Here is an 18,417-nt window from a genome sequence, read left to right as displayed (position 1 = left end):
CATTGTTTTATTGTTCTTGCACTGATATCATGTGTCATCACTATTATTAATACTCAAAGCATTTATGGTATTAAAGCTATCAGTAAGAGTGTGTAAAGTCTAGGAAACACTTTGAATCATCTGTCATTGTCCACTTGGCTTCATGGAGAGTTCTTTTTTCTTTGACAGTTGTTTTTTTTTTTTTTTTTTGTTGTTATCTTTGTTCTTGATGTATTTTATTCAACCACAGCAATCTCTGGTGACTCAGAAAAAAGCTAGTGATCTATGAGTCTCTGAGGTCATGGTCAAGAGGGCATGATCTGGTGTGTATTATCAAACAAGGAACAGATATCAAAATTTAGTCCAAAATTTTCTTTTTCCAATCAACAACACTTCTCCATCGTCTTAAACAAGTGCCTGAAAATGCTTGAAATTGGACTTTCTCAAACTGCATGTTCATCCTTTGAGCTATGTTTCCCTCCACCTTGTAAAGTATTTGTCTGTCTGAAATTGGAGGAGCAACAACATAGGGCAAACCATGTCCTTTTGGGCTAATTAATAGCCTTTCGGGCTAGTATCAAAAGTAGGGCAGTCATTCCAGGTCTTGTTACACTTTCTGGGACATTACGTGCTGCTTGCTTCCAGATTACATGGGCCTTGGGGCCAGCTGGAACTGGGACATAGAGCATGAAAAGTCAGAGAAGGAGAGTGGGATGGAGGTGGGAGAGATGAGAGGGAAACTGATTGGCATGTGATCGGGATGAGCTTGGGACGGGGCTTTTATACCTGCCACCTTTATGGGGAGAGCACAGGAGAGGAAAAAGTCGGGGGAAATAGAACAAAACAGAGGCACAATCAGAACAAAAGAAAGAAACCTAAAAGATAAAAGGAAATGGAAGGGCCGGATGATTTCTTTCCAAGCTTTAAAAAAAAAAATGCCATAAGTCTGAAATGTGCTAGACTAATCAAATGATATTTTATATATGTTTTGAGCACTATGTGTCTGAACAAGTTTTTTATAAACTGCTTGGAAGGCATACTTGAATACATGCAACCCGCTTTTTCTTTCTCCTATATGCTTGTGTGAATCTATTACTGTGAGACCAGGTGGCTGATAGTCATACCTTGCACAATGTGAAAAGCTCATTACATGCACACATATGTTGACAGCTTGCTGTATTGAAGTAGCAGTTGCTACCATTCCCTGGAGACTTTTCCAGTGTTCAGCACACCATGTTTGTCAGCCTTCTCCCAGTCATGTACTTCTTAGTTGGCTGGATTTGATGGACCTTGTAGTCTGTTACACCTGGAAAGCACCAGACTGTGAAAGGCTGATTTAGTTACTTAGCATTATCTCAATTAACATAGAAGCTAGACTTACTGATCTCAGATCCTTTTTTCCTCTCATTGTTGCATAGTTGTAAAATAGGAAATTCCCATTCCCTGGTACTGAGCAGAGAATAGAGAGTCACAATCTAGGAAACTCCTTAAGGAGGAAACCCAATCTGCCTCCTACACAGAGTAAGATGTGGGTGGGTGACATAATTAGCATTCACCCCAGGCCAGCAAAACAGCATGGATGACCTTGCTGTGCCTTTATTTTTTTAATCGACATAATCTTTAGTATTTGTGCTTATTTATGAAAGTATAAAGGATGACTTTGTACTAGACTTGCCCAAGGTTTTATTTAGGTGTGAATGGGTGTTTTGCTCTGGGACTATTTGATTTAAATTCTTTGTTAGCATTGCAGCCTGTGAAGATGTCACAAGTAAGTGTGTACAAGTGTAATTTAGAAGACTCCATCTTATACCTCTGGAATGGGGAGGCTATCATTGTATATGTTCTTAGGTCCCACCTGCTGTTTGTAATATATCCCTTGTTGCTCTCCTCCATGGAAAAATCTTTTATCTTTCTTCTCTCCTCATCCTTGCAGTGCAGCCAGTGATGGTGCCCAGCACCTCTGACGATGCCCCAGAGCCCCGAATCAAGTGCGGAGGAGGAGGAGCACTTCTCCCAGTGCCCCGAGGGGGAGTCGGGCTCGGAGAGCTCCCACGAGGGGCCCAGCCCCCCAGCCAGTCCTGCTAACCCTGCCCACAATTGCTCCATGTCAGTACCTGAAGACGCTCACTTCAGTATGATGGTCTTCCGAATTGGTATTCCTGATTTGCACCAGACGGTAAGGAACCACAGGGAAAGGAGGGAGGGGAGGGCGAAAGCTGAAAGACTGTAGGAGGCACCCTGAGCTTTGAAGGTGCAGTGGAAAATTTTATTTGCTGATTTCCCCCCAGCAATTTATAACTTTTTGACCATTTTGATCTCTCTCGGAACTAAACAAGGTCAAGCACAGTGGGTACTTGGATGGGGACTATGAAGGTAGGGGGTATCAAGTTATAGAATTAAATTGCAGAATTTTTTAAAAAAATGGAAGAAGGCAATTGCAAGCCATTAGAATCAAACCTATTTCAAATGATATGTAGTTTTTCTACTTCTTGAGTCATCTGGAATATTATAATCATTTACGATCTTCATGTCATTTATAGGCATTGGAATATAAAAGTAACAGGTCCCTGACCCAAGGTTTTTACTATTCACAAGGGAGTGTAAGCGAAAGGAGGACTCTATTTTTGTGTCAGATTACTGAAACTAATTTGTATTCCAGTAGATCATGATGTTATGCAATTGTGCCCAGTTTTACGGAATTATTCCTTGAATCAAAAGCATCCCTTTTAAACCAGGGCGCCCTGCTCGCTATATTTCTTCGTCTTTCAGAGTGCTGCTGCACACAGCATGAGCTTATTAAGGGCGGGTAAAATCTGCAGTAGGTTTTGGGGCAGGAATGTGTGTAGCATCAGGTGACTTTGTCTTTAAATCATTCATTCTGCTATAGGGAAGGGTGGCACAAGAAATATGGACAGACAAAAGAAGATTAAACTTCCATTTTTAGTCCCTCACCAAGTCCACCACTGTCCTTTGAGGAGTAATTAATGCAGAACTGAATTCACCCTGAGCTCAGCAATAAAAGGAACATACTACTTTTTTGCTTCATTAGCAATAAAACAAGGACACTGCCACAACTGCCTGTACTTTCATCCAGCAGTTCTTTGATATGGAGAGACAACTGCAGATCTAGGCAAAGCATGCTTCCCTTCCCCTCCTCTCCCCTTCCAGTTTTTTTGCACAGCTGCCCTCACCATCTCTGAGAATCTGAGAAATGCTTTGCTTTCATTATGTGCAACTGCATGTGCTGATATGAGTTGCTATGAAATTCTCCATAGTCTTCCACATATACATATCCTGGATTATCCCATCTTCTTATAAGAGATTGTGAGCTGATAAGTGATGGTGCAAACTCCAAGAAAAAGTAGTTGAGTGAAATTAGGATTAGAGTTAGAGTCATGTGAAAAAAATTATAATAGGAAGAGAGAATTAGATCCTGATTATCATTTCTTCTTTTTAAAGCACAGTTTGATTTTTTATTAAGAGTTTAAAATATAATTATACACTAGAGGCTTTTTTTTCCTGGCATGAGGCTCTCTCTCTCTATTTTTTCTTTGAATTCCAGAAATTGTAATTTGTTATAATCAGAATTAGGAGTAAGTTGGAGAAGAATTTATAAGAGCCTGTGATGTTTGTTACTTTCAGAAGGAATTCATTATAATGAGCTGATCACCCAACCTTTAGAGAGCCTTAAATCAGTCTCTATTGTATTGCAGTCCATTTTCTCAGTCTGTCTTTTTTCAGTCAAATTAACTACCACCTCTAACCTCTCTGTGTCCTTAATCTCAGTGTAAAGATCCATATGCATTGGGTCTTCAATCTAAACCAAGACTCAATCCCAGAAGGTATAATGCCAAAACTAAGATTATGAGAGATAAGAACTGCCTAAGCACATATTGCGCCTTTCAGTCACCATAGGGTAGACATAGTAGATTTCCTATTTGAAATTGAGGAATTATCTTTGCAAATAAAACTCAAGGTGTATTACCTGGGCTTCTCTTTTGGAAAATAAAGCACAAGAAACACAAGGTTGGACAACTATTTTGAATAGAGATCTTGGACGGCTATCAGGACGCTAATTATCCAGCAGACCTTAGCACATTAGCTTTTCTTCATAAGCATAATTGAGTTTTAAGAGCTGTTATTTTTATTTCCTGCAATGCCACTTTGAGATGTTTGGAGAAGTTATATGGTAGCTATCATCTCCAGTCATTCACAGCTGCTGCTAGCCGCCATAATTGAAGACCCAACATCGAAGAGGGTTCATCTAGTTACTAGTAGATATCATATGAAACCAGGGGAGAAAGTTATATACTACTGCTATTTATCAAACATGCCATATAAACTTAGTAATTAATGATTGTCATTTTCCTCAGCAAACTAAGAACATACAGATTGGTTTCAGAGAGTACAGAATCTATCAACCATTGTACAAGTGAAAGATTTGTGGCTTCTGTTCTGTAATTCATTAATAGCTGTGTAAAATAATTTATGTTCTCTTTCATTTAACCCAATTAATTTCTCTGTTCTTTAACACTGTGTTCTAAATAGACTTCATAATGCATAGAATGCTTCTACTATATATCAGTGTGTGTGTTTGTAAAATATAAACATCCACCAGGTTGTGGCCACACAGAAATACCAAATTTGTTGGTCAGTGTCACTTTGGAAAAGACAGACCCACGGGTTATTATTCTTTCTACTCAGAAATTTTTAGTGTCTCTTTAAACCAATGCCCTGCCAATGTTCAATTTGGGCCCCACTTCTATTCATGGGGCAACCATGGAAACCGTTGCTAGAGATCACAAATTGTCGTGGCCATGGAAACAAGGATAGAGTTGCCAGCATGTGTCTTACTGATTGTCCCTTCTTACCTTCCCCTGCTCCCCAGTTCTGACCCTGGATGTCTGAGCACTGAGAGAAGGAGATATAAATTGCAAGGAAAGTTGTAAAGAGAAACCACATCTTGATACTTTGGTGTATCAAGAAATCAACAGAAAGGATAAAATGTATAGGGAGCAAAAGGCAGGAATGTCCAGTCCTGTTTCATTCAAGTATATAGTTTGGCCAAAATCCTATAATTCATAATATATACCAGGTTTTCCAAATCAGGCACCTTCTGGATGTACAAAACCATCAAAAGATCAATCATCCACAGGCAGATCTTTGCTGAGAGTAAGAAGATTTGTCATCCGAACATAAGGAAAGTGCCATTTTGAAGAAGATTGTGTTAGGACTGCAGTATAGCAGTTAGTTTTCTGTACCTGAAGGGTACAGCATAATATTTCCCTTATTTTTCCTGCCATATTTTTCCTTCAGAAAGTATTCACAGAAGGGAAGGACGTTTGTGTGGTGTTTTTTTGGGCTGGGGAATGGGACAAGTGATGGAAGCAGCATTGTACCACCAAGGTAGAGCTCCAAAACACTGCATATATTTAGAAATGGTATGGACCTTGTGGTGATGTCTCACTGATGCTTCCATCATTTGATAGAAGGACTGGATTCTTCAGACTTCTCTGCTTTATTCATTCAATTTGTATGGCTGCCCATCTTATCTAAGTGACTCTGAGCAGTCCCTAGCACGGGGGTGTCAAACTCGATTTCATTGCAGGGCACATCTTGGCTGTGTTTGACCTCAGGGAGGGTGTGGGTGTGGGTGAGCTTGGCCACATCATTTGTTGAAGCTCCGTTTTCGGTCACGACAGCCTCCTGCAATCCTCTGCCAGCAAAAATGGAGCTTTGGGAGACAGTGTGTGGCCCGCCTAGGCTCTGTTTTTGGCCACGACAGCCTCCTGCAGCCCTCTGCCATTGAAAATTGAGTCCCCTGAGCTCCATTTTCACTGGCAGAGGTACCACGAGCTGGTCATTTGCTTTTTCCAGGATGGCCCTGTGGACCAGTTCTAAGTACCCTGTGAACTGGATCCAGCCTGCGGGCCTTGACTTTGGCACCCCTGCCCTAGCAGGTAAAAACAGTCTAATAAGACCAAGTAAGAAACCAATACAGGTTGTCTTCATTTAACAACCACTCATTAGGTGACTTCTTCAAGCTACATTCATACTTCTCACTGTTCTTCAAAGTTCCGGCTGTCCTGGTAATGCTGTGATCACGTGATTGTGATTTGGGCACTTGGCAACTGGCTCACACTTGCAATGGTTGCAGTGTCCCACAGACACATGATCACCATTTGCAAACTTCTCTGCCAGATTCCCATAAGCAAAGTCAATGGAGAAAAGATCACAAGTCACTCCTGTAAGTCACCCAGCAGCAATTACTTTGCTATGCTTGCACTGCGACTTGGTGTGCCCTCACCCACCCTCTCCTTTTTTGTAACAATCATCTCCAATCACACCACATGCTACACCTTATATTGCCTCTCCTGTTACAAGTAGCCCAGGACTTTCTTAAGGATCCATGGTTGTTGCTTAATGACAGCAACTGGGAGTCCTGGGATGCCATTGCTCAGCGAGGTAGTCATTTGATATTGCGTCCTATGACTGCATCACTTAGTAATGGAAATTCTGGCCCCAATTAGAATTAGAATTCTTTATTGGCCAAGTATGATTAGACACACAAGGAATTTGTCTCCATTGCATAAGCTCTCAGTGACATACAATAATAGTGATAGATCACTATCATTGTTAACCAATGCACATGCAAACATATAAAAACAATTCCTAATCAATTTTAAAAAACAAAATCATGATTAATGGCAGAATACATCTTACATCAAGATTTGGGGGGTCAAATTTTATACCCCTCAGATAGGGTCCGCAACTTAGGAGTCCTCCTGGACCCACAGCTGACTTTTGACCACCAGCTGTCAGCTGTGACCAGGGGGGCATTTGCCCAGGTTCGCCTGGTCCGCCAGTTGCGGCCCTACCTAGACCGGGAGGCTCTCACAACAGTCACTCGAGCCCTTGTGATCTCTAGGCTGGAATACTGCAACGGGCTCTACATGGGGCTGCCCTTGAAGTGCATCCGGCGACTACAGCTAGTTCAGAATGCAGCCGCGCGAGTGATAGTGGGCGCACCGCGGTTCGCCCACGTTACACCCGTCCTCCGCGAGCTGCACTGGCTACCTGTTGGTCTCCGGGTGCGCTTCAGGGTACTGATGACCATCTTTAAAGCACTCCATGGTAGTGGATCTGGGTACTTGAGAGACCGCCTTCTGCCGATTACCTCCCTAAATCGACCAATTAGATCGCACAGACTGGGCCTCCTCCGAATTCCATCTGCCAGTCAATGCCGACTGGCAACCACACGGAGGAGAGCCTTTTCTGTTGCAGCTCCGACCCTGTGGAACGACCTCCCCGTTGAGATCCGTACCCTCACCACTATCCAGACCTTCCGCGCAGCCCTCAAGATCTGGCTCTCCCAGCAGGCCTGGGGATAGGTTCCCAATTTACCCGCCCGAGTGTTTGATTGCTGAATGAAAGTTGTGTTTTTACTATTTTTTCTTTGTTCACATACTGTTCTGTTTTTGACACTGCACCCCCCTCCCTTGTGGTTGTAAGCCGCCCTGAGTCCCCTCAGGGAAAAGGGCGGCATATAAATCCCAATAAAACTCAAAACTCAAAACTCAAAACATCAATTCAACACAGCCATTACAGGAATTCCCCACCATTGTTGGCCCATCAGGCATAGCACCGGAGCCATATCTTCAAGATCTTCTTAAAGACTAGGAGATCCAGGCCAATCCAAGGTCCAGCACAAAGGTTTGTTGTACAGGGGTGGGTGCCCCAATAGAGAAAGTTCCCCCCCCCGGGTCCCATTAGATCAGGGGTGTCAAACTCAAGACCTGCCGGCCAGATAGAGCCCACGGGCCACCCTGGAAACAGCAAGGATTGGTCTGTGGTACCTCTGCAAGCGAAAATGGAGCTCAGGGGGGCAGTGTGATGGCCCTTTTCACTGGCAGAGGGCTGCAGGAAGCCATCACAACAGAAAATGGAGTCAGGGTGTGTGTGCGGGGGGGGGAGGGAAGCTCCATTTTTGCTGGCAGAGTGCTAGCAAAACAAATTACTAGCAAAAGTGGATCCCCCCCATCCCACAGGTGCCCCTGACATAGGTGATGTCGATCTGGCCCCGCCCACCATGACCATGCCCACTTGGGGACACGGACACACACACACACACACACACACCAAGGTCAAATACAACCCTGATGTGGCCCTGCACTAGATGATACTCTTTCATAAATGGGCCTTGCAACATGCCTCTCTTGCTAGTCCTGATGAGATAAGTGGATCTAACATAGTTTCCCTTACACAGCATCCTGCTGCTATCACATTTTGACATCTCCTATGGGCAATAAACAAATGATGGATCACATAGGAAACATTAACACAGAGAAGCTGATACAATAGATCTGTGAGAAGAAATTGTGGGAAGATATGCGCAGAATCCCGGTGCTCAAAATGAAGTGAAAGACCCTGGAATTGCTCATGTTTTTATATATGCAACACTAAACCAAATAATTATTTAAAGACACACCCACTATTTTCATTATATCTAAAGTCAAAAATACCACTGTTTGCAGCAATCTTTCTTTATATGTTGGGCTACAACTTCTATCAAAATGGATATACCTGAGGGAAACTCATTAGATATATTGCAATTTTTCTGAACGAATGCTGGCACTTTCAATAGTACCACCTCTGTGCTATGGCTCACTCAGTGGTATAACGTATATTTTTTAAAAAAGTGACGGCTGGAGCTGCCCTAGGTCATCGTTTTAGAAGGTCTGTAAGACCTGGGCTCTCTGGAAAAGGCAGCAACTGCCTTACTTGAACAATGAGTTTCAATTAAGAATGCAAATTCCTCTGTTTCATATGTGGAAAAATTCAGATTCCGCAAAATGGCCAAACCAAAGATTGAATGCAAAGGCACTAGAATAACTGAAGAATGCTGGTATGAAAATAACATTGTATTAAAACTTATTTAATGCGCCTAAATAAGTATAAATGTAAGCTACTTTTAAGCCACTGCTCACATCGATTGATTTTCTATCACGATACAGTACTCCCAGACTCCTTATTGGAACATTTCTGGCTATGGACAGAGGCTTGCCAAGATTAAGTTCTCCCCTGCCTGGTGCTCTTCTCATTAAAAATGTCTTAATTGAATCCAGAAACTCTTTGTATCAGTGAGACTGTGAGGCCTGCTCAATCTCTCTCTGATATTAAAGTAAGTTTTCTCCAGGTTGAGATGGATTCCTAGTAATTTCATGAACGCATCAATAGCTTTCTTGGCAAGAATATAGAAGTGTTTCGCCACTACCTTCTTCCAAGAGTCTAGCCTTTAATCTTGATATTGCCTACAGGTCTTCCACCTAAGTACAAACCACTAGGGCTGTTTGTGCTTTAGGCTGAGTTTCAGAAAGGTGCTTCAAAGTATTCAGGAACACAAGCTGTTTTAAGCAGCTGGGCCTTTCCCCTGGATTGTGTGTAGCAGATGGGTTCTATTTTTATGCTCCCGCATGCTCCAAAATGCCTTTTTGAAATCATACCCAAAGCTGTCCATGGCCCTACTAACTAGACTGACCCAGCTTAGCTATTTCAGATTAACCAAGGTTTGCTATTATAGAAGGAGGAAAAGAACAGACTTATATGCAAGGCTAAAAAGCATTATTATAGAACACACAGTGCTCCCTTGGGGCAGAATCATGAAATTATTTGGGGCCAATTTGATGGAATTGTTTTGCTTTCTATCCACACCCTTCTCTTGCATGGCCTGTTTCTGCTTTAGAAATGCCTACGTTTCAACCCTGATGCAGCTATTTGGGTGGCAAAACAACAAATTCTCTGCACCCTCAACGAAAGCCTCAAGGATGTTCTAAATTATGGACTCTTCCAGCCAGCCACCAATGGCCGGGATGCGAAATTCCTAGATGAAGAGCGACTCTTGCGCGAGTACCCACAGAGTTTTGAAAAGGGGGTACCCTATCTTGAGGTAAGGTTGCTGCTTATCTGACAGCACTCTTGGGCCAGAGAGGGATGAGCATTATGGGAGAACACTGGTAGTTTACTCTAAAAAAAAAAAACAAATAGCAGTATGTGCATACAATTGTCCACTATTTGCAAAAACCCTGACTAGGAAAGGCTGCTTACATCATCACTAACTTGAGAAGCATTTCTGATGTAAATGGTTCCTAGGCAAGGTGATATTTTTGGCTCTGGTTTCCTTCCTCCTTTCCAAGGCTTCTATCACTTGACTCACCTTTGTTTTCTATTATTCCTACTACCACTAGGAACGAAGCTACCATTTCCTCTTCTTCGCCTTGCTGGTTGCTAATGTCTAGTCAATAATTGCACATACAATAAAACTACTGTGCTGCCCAGCCAAGTTGATTTTAAAGCACCAAATATTTCCCTGCCTACTTTTGTAGTGAACTGAACCAATGTGGCTGTGAAGTCAATGTGGGACAAGCCCCTGTATTCCACTGGTTTGGTTGGGTTTGGTTTGGTTTGGTTTTATTGGACTTATATGCCGCCCTTCTCCCAAAGGACTCAGGGCAGCGTACAACATAAAAATACATGTGACAAAAGTTTAAAAAGATTAAATAGGAAATCCAATAACCTTCAATTGGCAATTTCCTGGTCCTGTTCTCTATGCTTCTCCAAGATAATGGGTAGTTGGTTCAGCTTGCCTTTATGAAAGGGAATTAATTAAATGGAGCATAGCAACAACCACTTCCAGCCAGCTAACTCATATTTTTCTTTTATGGGGGAGGCGGAGCCTATCCTAGAGGCCGTACTCATTTCTTGCTCTTCATCAGAGATTTCTTTACTCACCAATGCTTTCAAGTGTTGGGGAGAGTGAAAAACTGGCCAGAACCGCAGACTGGGAACTTTCAAGCCTGGGGAAAAATTTTTAGTAGCCATGGCCATTATATCAATAAAAGAAATAGTGGTTAGTAGTTGAGGCAACAATAGATTTCTAGCATCAAAATGGGTAGGACTTGAATTTCCTGGGACCTGTTTTTGTGTTTGAGGGGAAGTGATATTTGAGCAGAATTGATCTATAAAGCCTAAAGACTATACGCTTTTTCCATTTTTACTGAAAATTGATGAGAAAAATAATTGCTGAAATTTGGTAAGATTTGCAGAAGCTACAAATTTGCACTTTGGCTATAGGTTATCTATTCTTTCCCTATAGATGTAAATGCAGGGAGACTTCCTTTAAAGAATGCCTTGTTTAGCAATCGTTTCCAGTTATGATGGTGATGAAAAAGTCCTCACATTTACAACCTTCACAAGTCTGTTGCAAAGGAAAGCTGAAGCAAAATTGTAAAAGAGTGATGTTTCATTTCACTTAATGACTGAGTTGCCAGTCCCAACTGTGGTTACTAAACAAGGACTATGTATATCTATAACAGTGGTGGGTTTCAAAATTTTCAGAACCTCTTCTGTAGGTGTGGCCTGCTTTGTGGGAGTGGCTTGCTGGCCATGTGACCGGATGAGAATGGCTTGGCAGTCATGTGACTGGGTGGGCATGGCCAACTTGTAAAACGTGGTGAAACTCACTTAACAACGCTCTTGTTTAGCAACCAAAATGTTGGCTCAGAAACTCTGGCATTTGAAACATGCAAGTCTTAAAGCTGTCAAGTTAAAAGACCCTTACACTCCTAGCTCTTTAGAAAAAAAAACCCAGGGGTGTTCAAACTTGACAGCTTTAAGACTTGTGGACTTCAACTCCCAGAATTCCTCCTCCAGTCATGTTGGCTCAGGAACTCTGGCATTGAAGTGTGCAAGTCTTAAAGCTGTCAAGTTACAAGACCCTGGCACCCCTAACCCTTTAGGGAAAAAAAACCCAGGGGTGTTCAAACTTAACAGCTTTAAGACTTTAAGGTTTAGATAGGACTCTTAGAGGCGGGCAGGGCAATTGGTGAGCCAGTCAATCAGTGAGCTGGCAGGAACTGGCAGGAACCCACTCCTGATCTATAACCATCTGGGTTGACTTACTGGGGTATGGATTCTCAGGGTATGACTGATTTCTTTCTCGTTCCTCCAGGACAATTGCTAAGTAGCATTCAGGAAAGGAAAGCATTCACATTGGATTTTATATTTTAATATGTATGCTAAGCCTCCATGAGGCTCTGTAGTTTTTTTAAAAAAAACATTTCATTATATAACTAGTCCTTGATTTATGACCACAATTGAGTCTTGAATTTTTTAAAAAAAATAGAATTTAGTTTTATTTTCAAAACAAACACAATACATAAAATCTTCCTTCTTTACATACTGTAGAAAGTGTATCAGTTGGTTACAAAAGGTTTTCATGCATCTCTTCCACAGTCATCAAGCATAATTCATATTAACTCAAGTATTTTAACTCAAATATTTATACATGTTACCCTTATACGTCCATTTTTATTTGACTATAATTGTTTAAACATCCTTGATCATGAAATATACCAAGATTTAATACATAACCACATACTGGCATTTCATTTAATATTTCTAAAATCCTCCAATAACACTGAATCCTTATGTCCTATTCTAGCTAAACATCCATAATATTTAGTAACAAACTATTCTAATCCTCCTTTCCAGATCACTGTTTACAATTTTCATCCAATTTCCTTATATTGTACCCATACATATATATAGGTTGTCATCATTATCCCTCCTTTATTTGACTATATCCTGTATCATAACATTTTCCCCCTAATAATCAAAACTTAACTGTATCTAACTTAGTTCTTTTTTATTAACCTTTATATATAATCCAAAAGGATTTCTAATCTTCCTTTTATGGGTACCATTCAATATTCATATCCAATTAATACTTATCATAACACTACACATTGTATACATTATTATCATTATCAATTATTTCTTTAACTATATATATTATCACTAAATTTCACTAAGTTTAACTAGTTTTAAGTTATATTCTTCCATCTATCAACCTGTATCTTTCCAATAACAAAACAATCTCATATCTTCTGCCATTTGTCTAGTCATCTTCTAGTCATCTTCTTGATCAGCTTTGTATGGACTCCTCTTAGCAACTCCTTGCTTATAAGATCTCTCATATAATCTTGATGCCCTTTTTCTGTTTCCTTATTCAGTTTATATTTGATTGTCAGCAGTGTTATCAAAATTTTTGCTAGTGGAATTTCTTTCTTTAAATCCATAGATTCTTTAATTTTATCTTCTTCTATATCTTGACCTTTGAAATAGATTTCCTCTCCATTTAATTCCTCTTTCTGTATTCCATTCTTTCCATTTTCAGGAACAAACCAACTACCATAGATATCAGCAGGTTTAATCTCTTTATATTCATTTTCCACTTCAGTTTTTTGAGTTTCAATCACCCGGTTTTGCATTTGATGAACATTTTCAATTTTTTCATCATATTTTCTTGTCATGTGCTCTAGGTATTCCAGTTTTTTCTCTACTATATTTGATAATTTCTGTAGTCTGAAAATATATTTTGCAAAGTCAAGACCTCTATTTTTCCTTGAGATTGTGTCATTCTGACAAACACAGCTACTCTAGCTTGAAAGATCAACAAAATTAAAACATAGATTCCCAAAGAACTCTGCTCTCACTTCTCTCTGGTTGAAAACATACTTCAAAGGGACATCTGTGTGCTCTTATCGGTCTTTAGCCAAACATTAAAGCCTTGTGGTGTCAAGTCAAAGCAATTCGTGAAAGAAAGAAAAACGTTCCATTTTGAATACACAAAACTCTGATCAACAATACCTCCCAGCCTCCGGAGCGGAGACACTATTAAAGAGTTTCTTTTTATATCTTTTTTGTATATCAAATTAGAAAAAGAGGTCCAATCTTTAAATGAATTAGAAAAATACCCACAGCAATAAAAGAGGAAAACTTTAGTCTGTAAATTACAGAGTCACAAAGAGAAAGTAGAAGAAGAAAACTTAATCCATCCATTTCAAAAGGTTTACATAGATTCGATCCATGTAAATAACATTTAAAAAGTAAGATAACCACTGTCTAAAACCATTGATTCTTCTATTCTTTGATTTAAATTGTTTTTTGAGTTTTTATAGGCAGTCTCTTTTTTTAAAACAATAAAAATTCCTCACCAGCTGGAAACACTTTCTCTTTCCGTATCCTTCCATTTTGGAGCTGCCCCGACTTGGTCAGCCTTGGCTGGATTTTTTGTCACCAGCTTGAAGAACTTATCTTGCTTCTTTCGAGGATTTTGCGATATCCCCGAGATTAGCAAGACGTATTCTTCCTGTTCACCATTTCTTCGGGATGGTTTAGGTCGGTTTGGACCACTCAGTGGCAAAAGTGTTGGCTGTGTCTCAAAGCATTGAGACCATACAACCATCTCGTCGCAACATTGGCTCCTCCTCCAAGTCTAGAATTTTTGTTGCTAAGCGAGACAGTTAAGTGAGCTTTGGCCCATTTTATGACCTTTCTTGATACAATTTCTTAAGTGAATCACTGCAGTTGTTAAGTTAGTAACATGCTTGTTAGGTGAATCTGGCTTCCTCATTGACTTTGCTTGGCAGAAGGTTGCAACAGGGAATCAAATGGCCCTGGGACACTGCAATCATAATAAATATGAGCCAACTGCCAAACATCTAATTTTTGATCATATGACTGTGGGGATGCTACAAAAGACATATGTGTGAAAAACTGCAACAAGTCATTTTTTCCAGTGTTGTAATTTCAAATGGTCACAAAATGAACTGCTGTAAATTGAGGACTACCTGTATGTGCAAATTTTCTCTTGCTTGCCAGTTGCTTCACAAGCCTAAGGTCAGCCACTTGGTTTTGTTTTTTTTATAAATTACAGAAACTAAAGCTCAATGCTGTTAAACATTTATCTATTTTCTTTGCATTCTTCTTTAATCTCAAGATTAAAGAAGAATGCATCAAATATATCTAACTTTTGTTGGACATCCAAGATTATGTATCCATCTTCCTAACAATCTTTGGGTCCACAAAGAAACTGATCCTACAATGTGGAAGAGTTTTGAAAAATTATGGAATATAGGGGAATGATGAAAGTTGGATGTGTTTCTTTCCAGAACTGTAATTGCCTTCTATTAAGCTACAGTCAAATACAGCCTGTAACAGTTTGGATCTAGAAGTTAGTCATGCTTAATTCCTGTTAAAACCTTCAATGAGATTGAAGGGCTGGTAATAATCAGATTAACAGTAAGGAAGCCTTGCCCGTAAACTTGCAATATGATTAATCAGATGCATGAAGTGCAGGAGAGTGGGAAGGACAAAGTAAGACAACAGAGGGAAAATGATAAATTAGCTAAGGTCTGGAAATATAAATTTGTCTTGAGTCATTTTTGAAGAGTGGGAGGTACTGAATCATATGAATATTCAAAAATGATGCATTTCTTTCAGATCTATGGAAATTAAAGCTGTAATGCTCAGAGGAGGTGGAACTGGACATTCATTTTTCTATCCATAGGGACTCATGGAAAAGTGTGGAGAAATGCTAAAAGCCCATATAGTGTTCTGAATTCAGCATTTTTCATACATTTCAGCAGTATGCAATCATTAATTTTGTCTAAGTTTTAACTGAATCACAGCTATGCATTGCAACGCATCAGATTAGTATGATGTTCCTTTTGTCATTTGCCCACTCTTGACCTTCCCTGCAGATGCCTCTTTCTGGTGAGTAAACTCCATACCCGAAAAAATAATTTTATTGGACGGGATGGTATCACTGATGGTTTAAGGGATGTAATGGATTGAAAAAGCTTAGGACACCAATAAAAAATATTCCATTTCTTCCCCCACTCCCCGCCACTCCCAAAAGCAGGCTTTTTCTGGAACTGATACGGTGGAGGTGTCTTAGGGGGATGCCAAACATGTACCAGACATCATATGCAGCCTACAAATTGGGCAACTCTGAACTAAAAGAACAAGGAATGGCTTTAGATTTAGGTGAAGCTATGAATGAAGTGTCCTCTACACCATTCCATATTGTCAAGAAATACTGGAGGGATCTAGCCAATAGCCCAAACCTGCTGGATCCAACTGTGCTTTTGATTTTCTGCCTCAGGAAAGTACTAATTATTGGGCATCGCTGAAAATTAAAAATTGGACCTTTGATGCCAGTTAAGAGTGTCACTCCAAGAAAATTAATGAATGGAGGGAGAGCGTCAGGGCAGGGAAAGAGAGTGGCAACTGCCCAAGTCAAACAGATGCTTACTGGGATTCTGAAAATGTTTAGGCAACAACTGTGATTACACACCTGTAAGCAATCCATCAAGGTGTTTGCATCTGCTGTCTTGTGAAAAAGGGATGCCGGAAGGTGCCAGAGAAGGAATCTATTATGTGCTTTAAATTTGCAGAATTGTGCCATTCAGTTGAATTAGATACTAGCCTTCGAACATGCCATGAATGGGTAGCATCTCTATGGGAGAAAGAAGCCATCATTTTATTTACGTTTATTTATATTCATTCATGTTTTAACCGAGGCTGCAAATACATCCATTCTGTGTACAGCTGCAGTCAATGCCCCACCTCCCCTTTCTCTCTGGTCCTCTTATTGTCATCTTCTCTACAGTTCCGCTACAAGACACGAGTATACAAGCAAACCAACCTTGATGAGAAGCAGCTAGCAAAACTTCACACAAAGGTGAGAAAATCAGTCTCTGGAGAGAATCTAAATTGGCTGTAAAAATCCCAGCTTTTTGAATTATCATCCAATATGTAAAGTTGCCCTGTCCTTTTAGATGTCTATTATGCAAATAAGACAAAGTATAAGAGTTTACTTTTTTATTTAATCTTCCCTGCTCCTTTTAAGAGGTACTAGCCTTCCAGCAGACTAATAAGGATAAAAGATCAGGCTGGTTGTTTGGTCACCTTATTGACATGCCTGCATTAATAAGACTTAATACAAAGAAGAATACCAGCTAGCAGATGTTTCTGCTTAGTAAGGGACAGACAATCTATAGCTCCTTGTACCATCTTCGAACGTTCCCCAAATATTGTCAGAATTTTGCAGCAAATTGCCTGTTTTTGACTCTGAAATGTTCTCTTTGTTTTTTTTTAACAAATTCCAAAATAAAGGAGTTAAACTTGTAGATTTCACCATAGTTTCAATTGAGAAAATGTGACAATCCTAGATCAGGCCAAGTCCAAAAATGCCAGAGAATAAATAGACCTATAGACGTTAACAACATCTATACACAATCAACCAGCCCAGAAGAGAACAAAAAGACTCCAGCACCTTTCCACCAGTAATCAGCACCTAGATCAACATAGATTAACTCCAAGGTTAACTTAAGACCAACAATCAAGTAAGCAATAGCTCAATCAAAGAACTGCCAAAGAGCCATCAATAAACAGCCCAACAAAAGAATCTCTAAAACAACCCCCATCCACACAAACAGGCAAGACACCAGAATATAAACTGACAGCAAACAGCACTGATGATACTACCTAGTTAGGTTAATGAAATGTCTGCAAGAAAACAAGCAAGTTCAGAGAGCATTAAGGACCCCTCAATCTTTAGTAATTTTAAGGCAAGCTTTAGTAAGCTTTTTAGTACATTTTGGAGGCAGACAAATAAACACATAATTATTGTAAAAAGTAAAATGAAGCTTGTAGTTAAAGACAATTGTTTGCGGTAACATGATGGATGAGAGGATTGTTGAGGACAGGTTGTTCTTTGTTTAAACTAAAATTCATTCAGCCTCAAGAAGTTATGAATGGCTTGAGCTTTTGGTCGAGCTCAGCTTTATTCCTCTTTTAAACCTACATTGTAGTTTTTCCATCCAATCCTCATTGGTTATAATTGACAAATCTTTCCCCAGACGGGTTTGAAGAAGTTCCTGGAATATGTGCAACATGGAGCAGCTGAAAAAGTGGCACGGCTCTTGGACAAAGGGCTCGATCCAAACTATCATGATTCTGATACCGGTGGTAAGTGCCATCTGGGAGACACAAAGAGGGAGGGAAGAATGACTTTGGATGCCAGCTACACAACATTCCTCCCCACAGTAATAATGCAAGGTTTTCTCTGCAGAAACACCTTTGACGTTGGCTGCCCAATTAGATGGGACCATTGATGTGATCCGGCTACTGTGCCTTGGTGGTGCCCACATAGATTTCCGGGCAAGAGATGGAGCCACAGCACTTCACAGAGCTGTCTGTTCTCACCACTATTCAGCCCTAATGGTAAAGTCAAATGCTAACTTGTGCTTGGAGATTATGGCAAGGATGAAAGGAGCACATAGAAATCTTTTTAATTTTCTGCCAATTGGCATAGTCAACTAATAATGTACATTTTATTAGATAGATAGATAGATAGATAGATAGATAGATAGATAGATAGATAGATAGATAGATAGATAGATAGATAGATACAGAGAGACAGATAGACAGACAGACAGACAGACAAACTCCCTCCCTCTCCCCCTCTCAATCTCTCTCATAGCACCCAAAATTAAGATAAAAAACAATTATAATAATCCAGGGAAATTGGCT

At 40.1% G+C, this 18,417-nt stretch overlaps 1 protein-coding gene across 1 annotated transcript in view; it reads left to right on the top strand.

Moving 5' to 3' along the window:
• The first annotated feature begins 1,945 nt into the window (after window positions 1–1,945).
• The window catches only part of SHANK1 (SH3 and multiple ankyrin repeat domains 1), a 74,978-nt gene continuing 58,506 nt past the window's right edge, over window positions 1,946–18,417 (top strand). The window contains 5 exon segments of the mRNA XM_032234535.1: window positions 1,946–2,155; window positions 9,722–9,925; window positions 16,493–16,564; window positions 17,745–17,853; window positions 17,957–18,108. Of these exon segments, the coding sequence (XP_032090426.1) occupies window positions 1,946–2,155; window positions 9,722–9,925; window positions 16,493–16,564; window positions 17,745–17,853; window positions 17,957–18,108 (747 nt within the window).

Source organism: Thamnophis elegans, chromosome Z, assembly GCF_009769535.1.
Source record: "Thamnophis elegans isolate rThaEle1 chromosome Z, rThaEle1.pri, whole genome shotgun sequence".
NCBI lineage: Eukaryota > Metazoa > Chordata > Lepidosauria > Squamata > Colubridae > Thamnophis > Thamnophis elegans.
The sequence above is the reverse complement of the archived record's forward strand: the minus strand, read 5'-3'. Positions and strand labels throughout refer to the sequence as shown.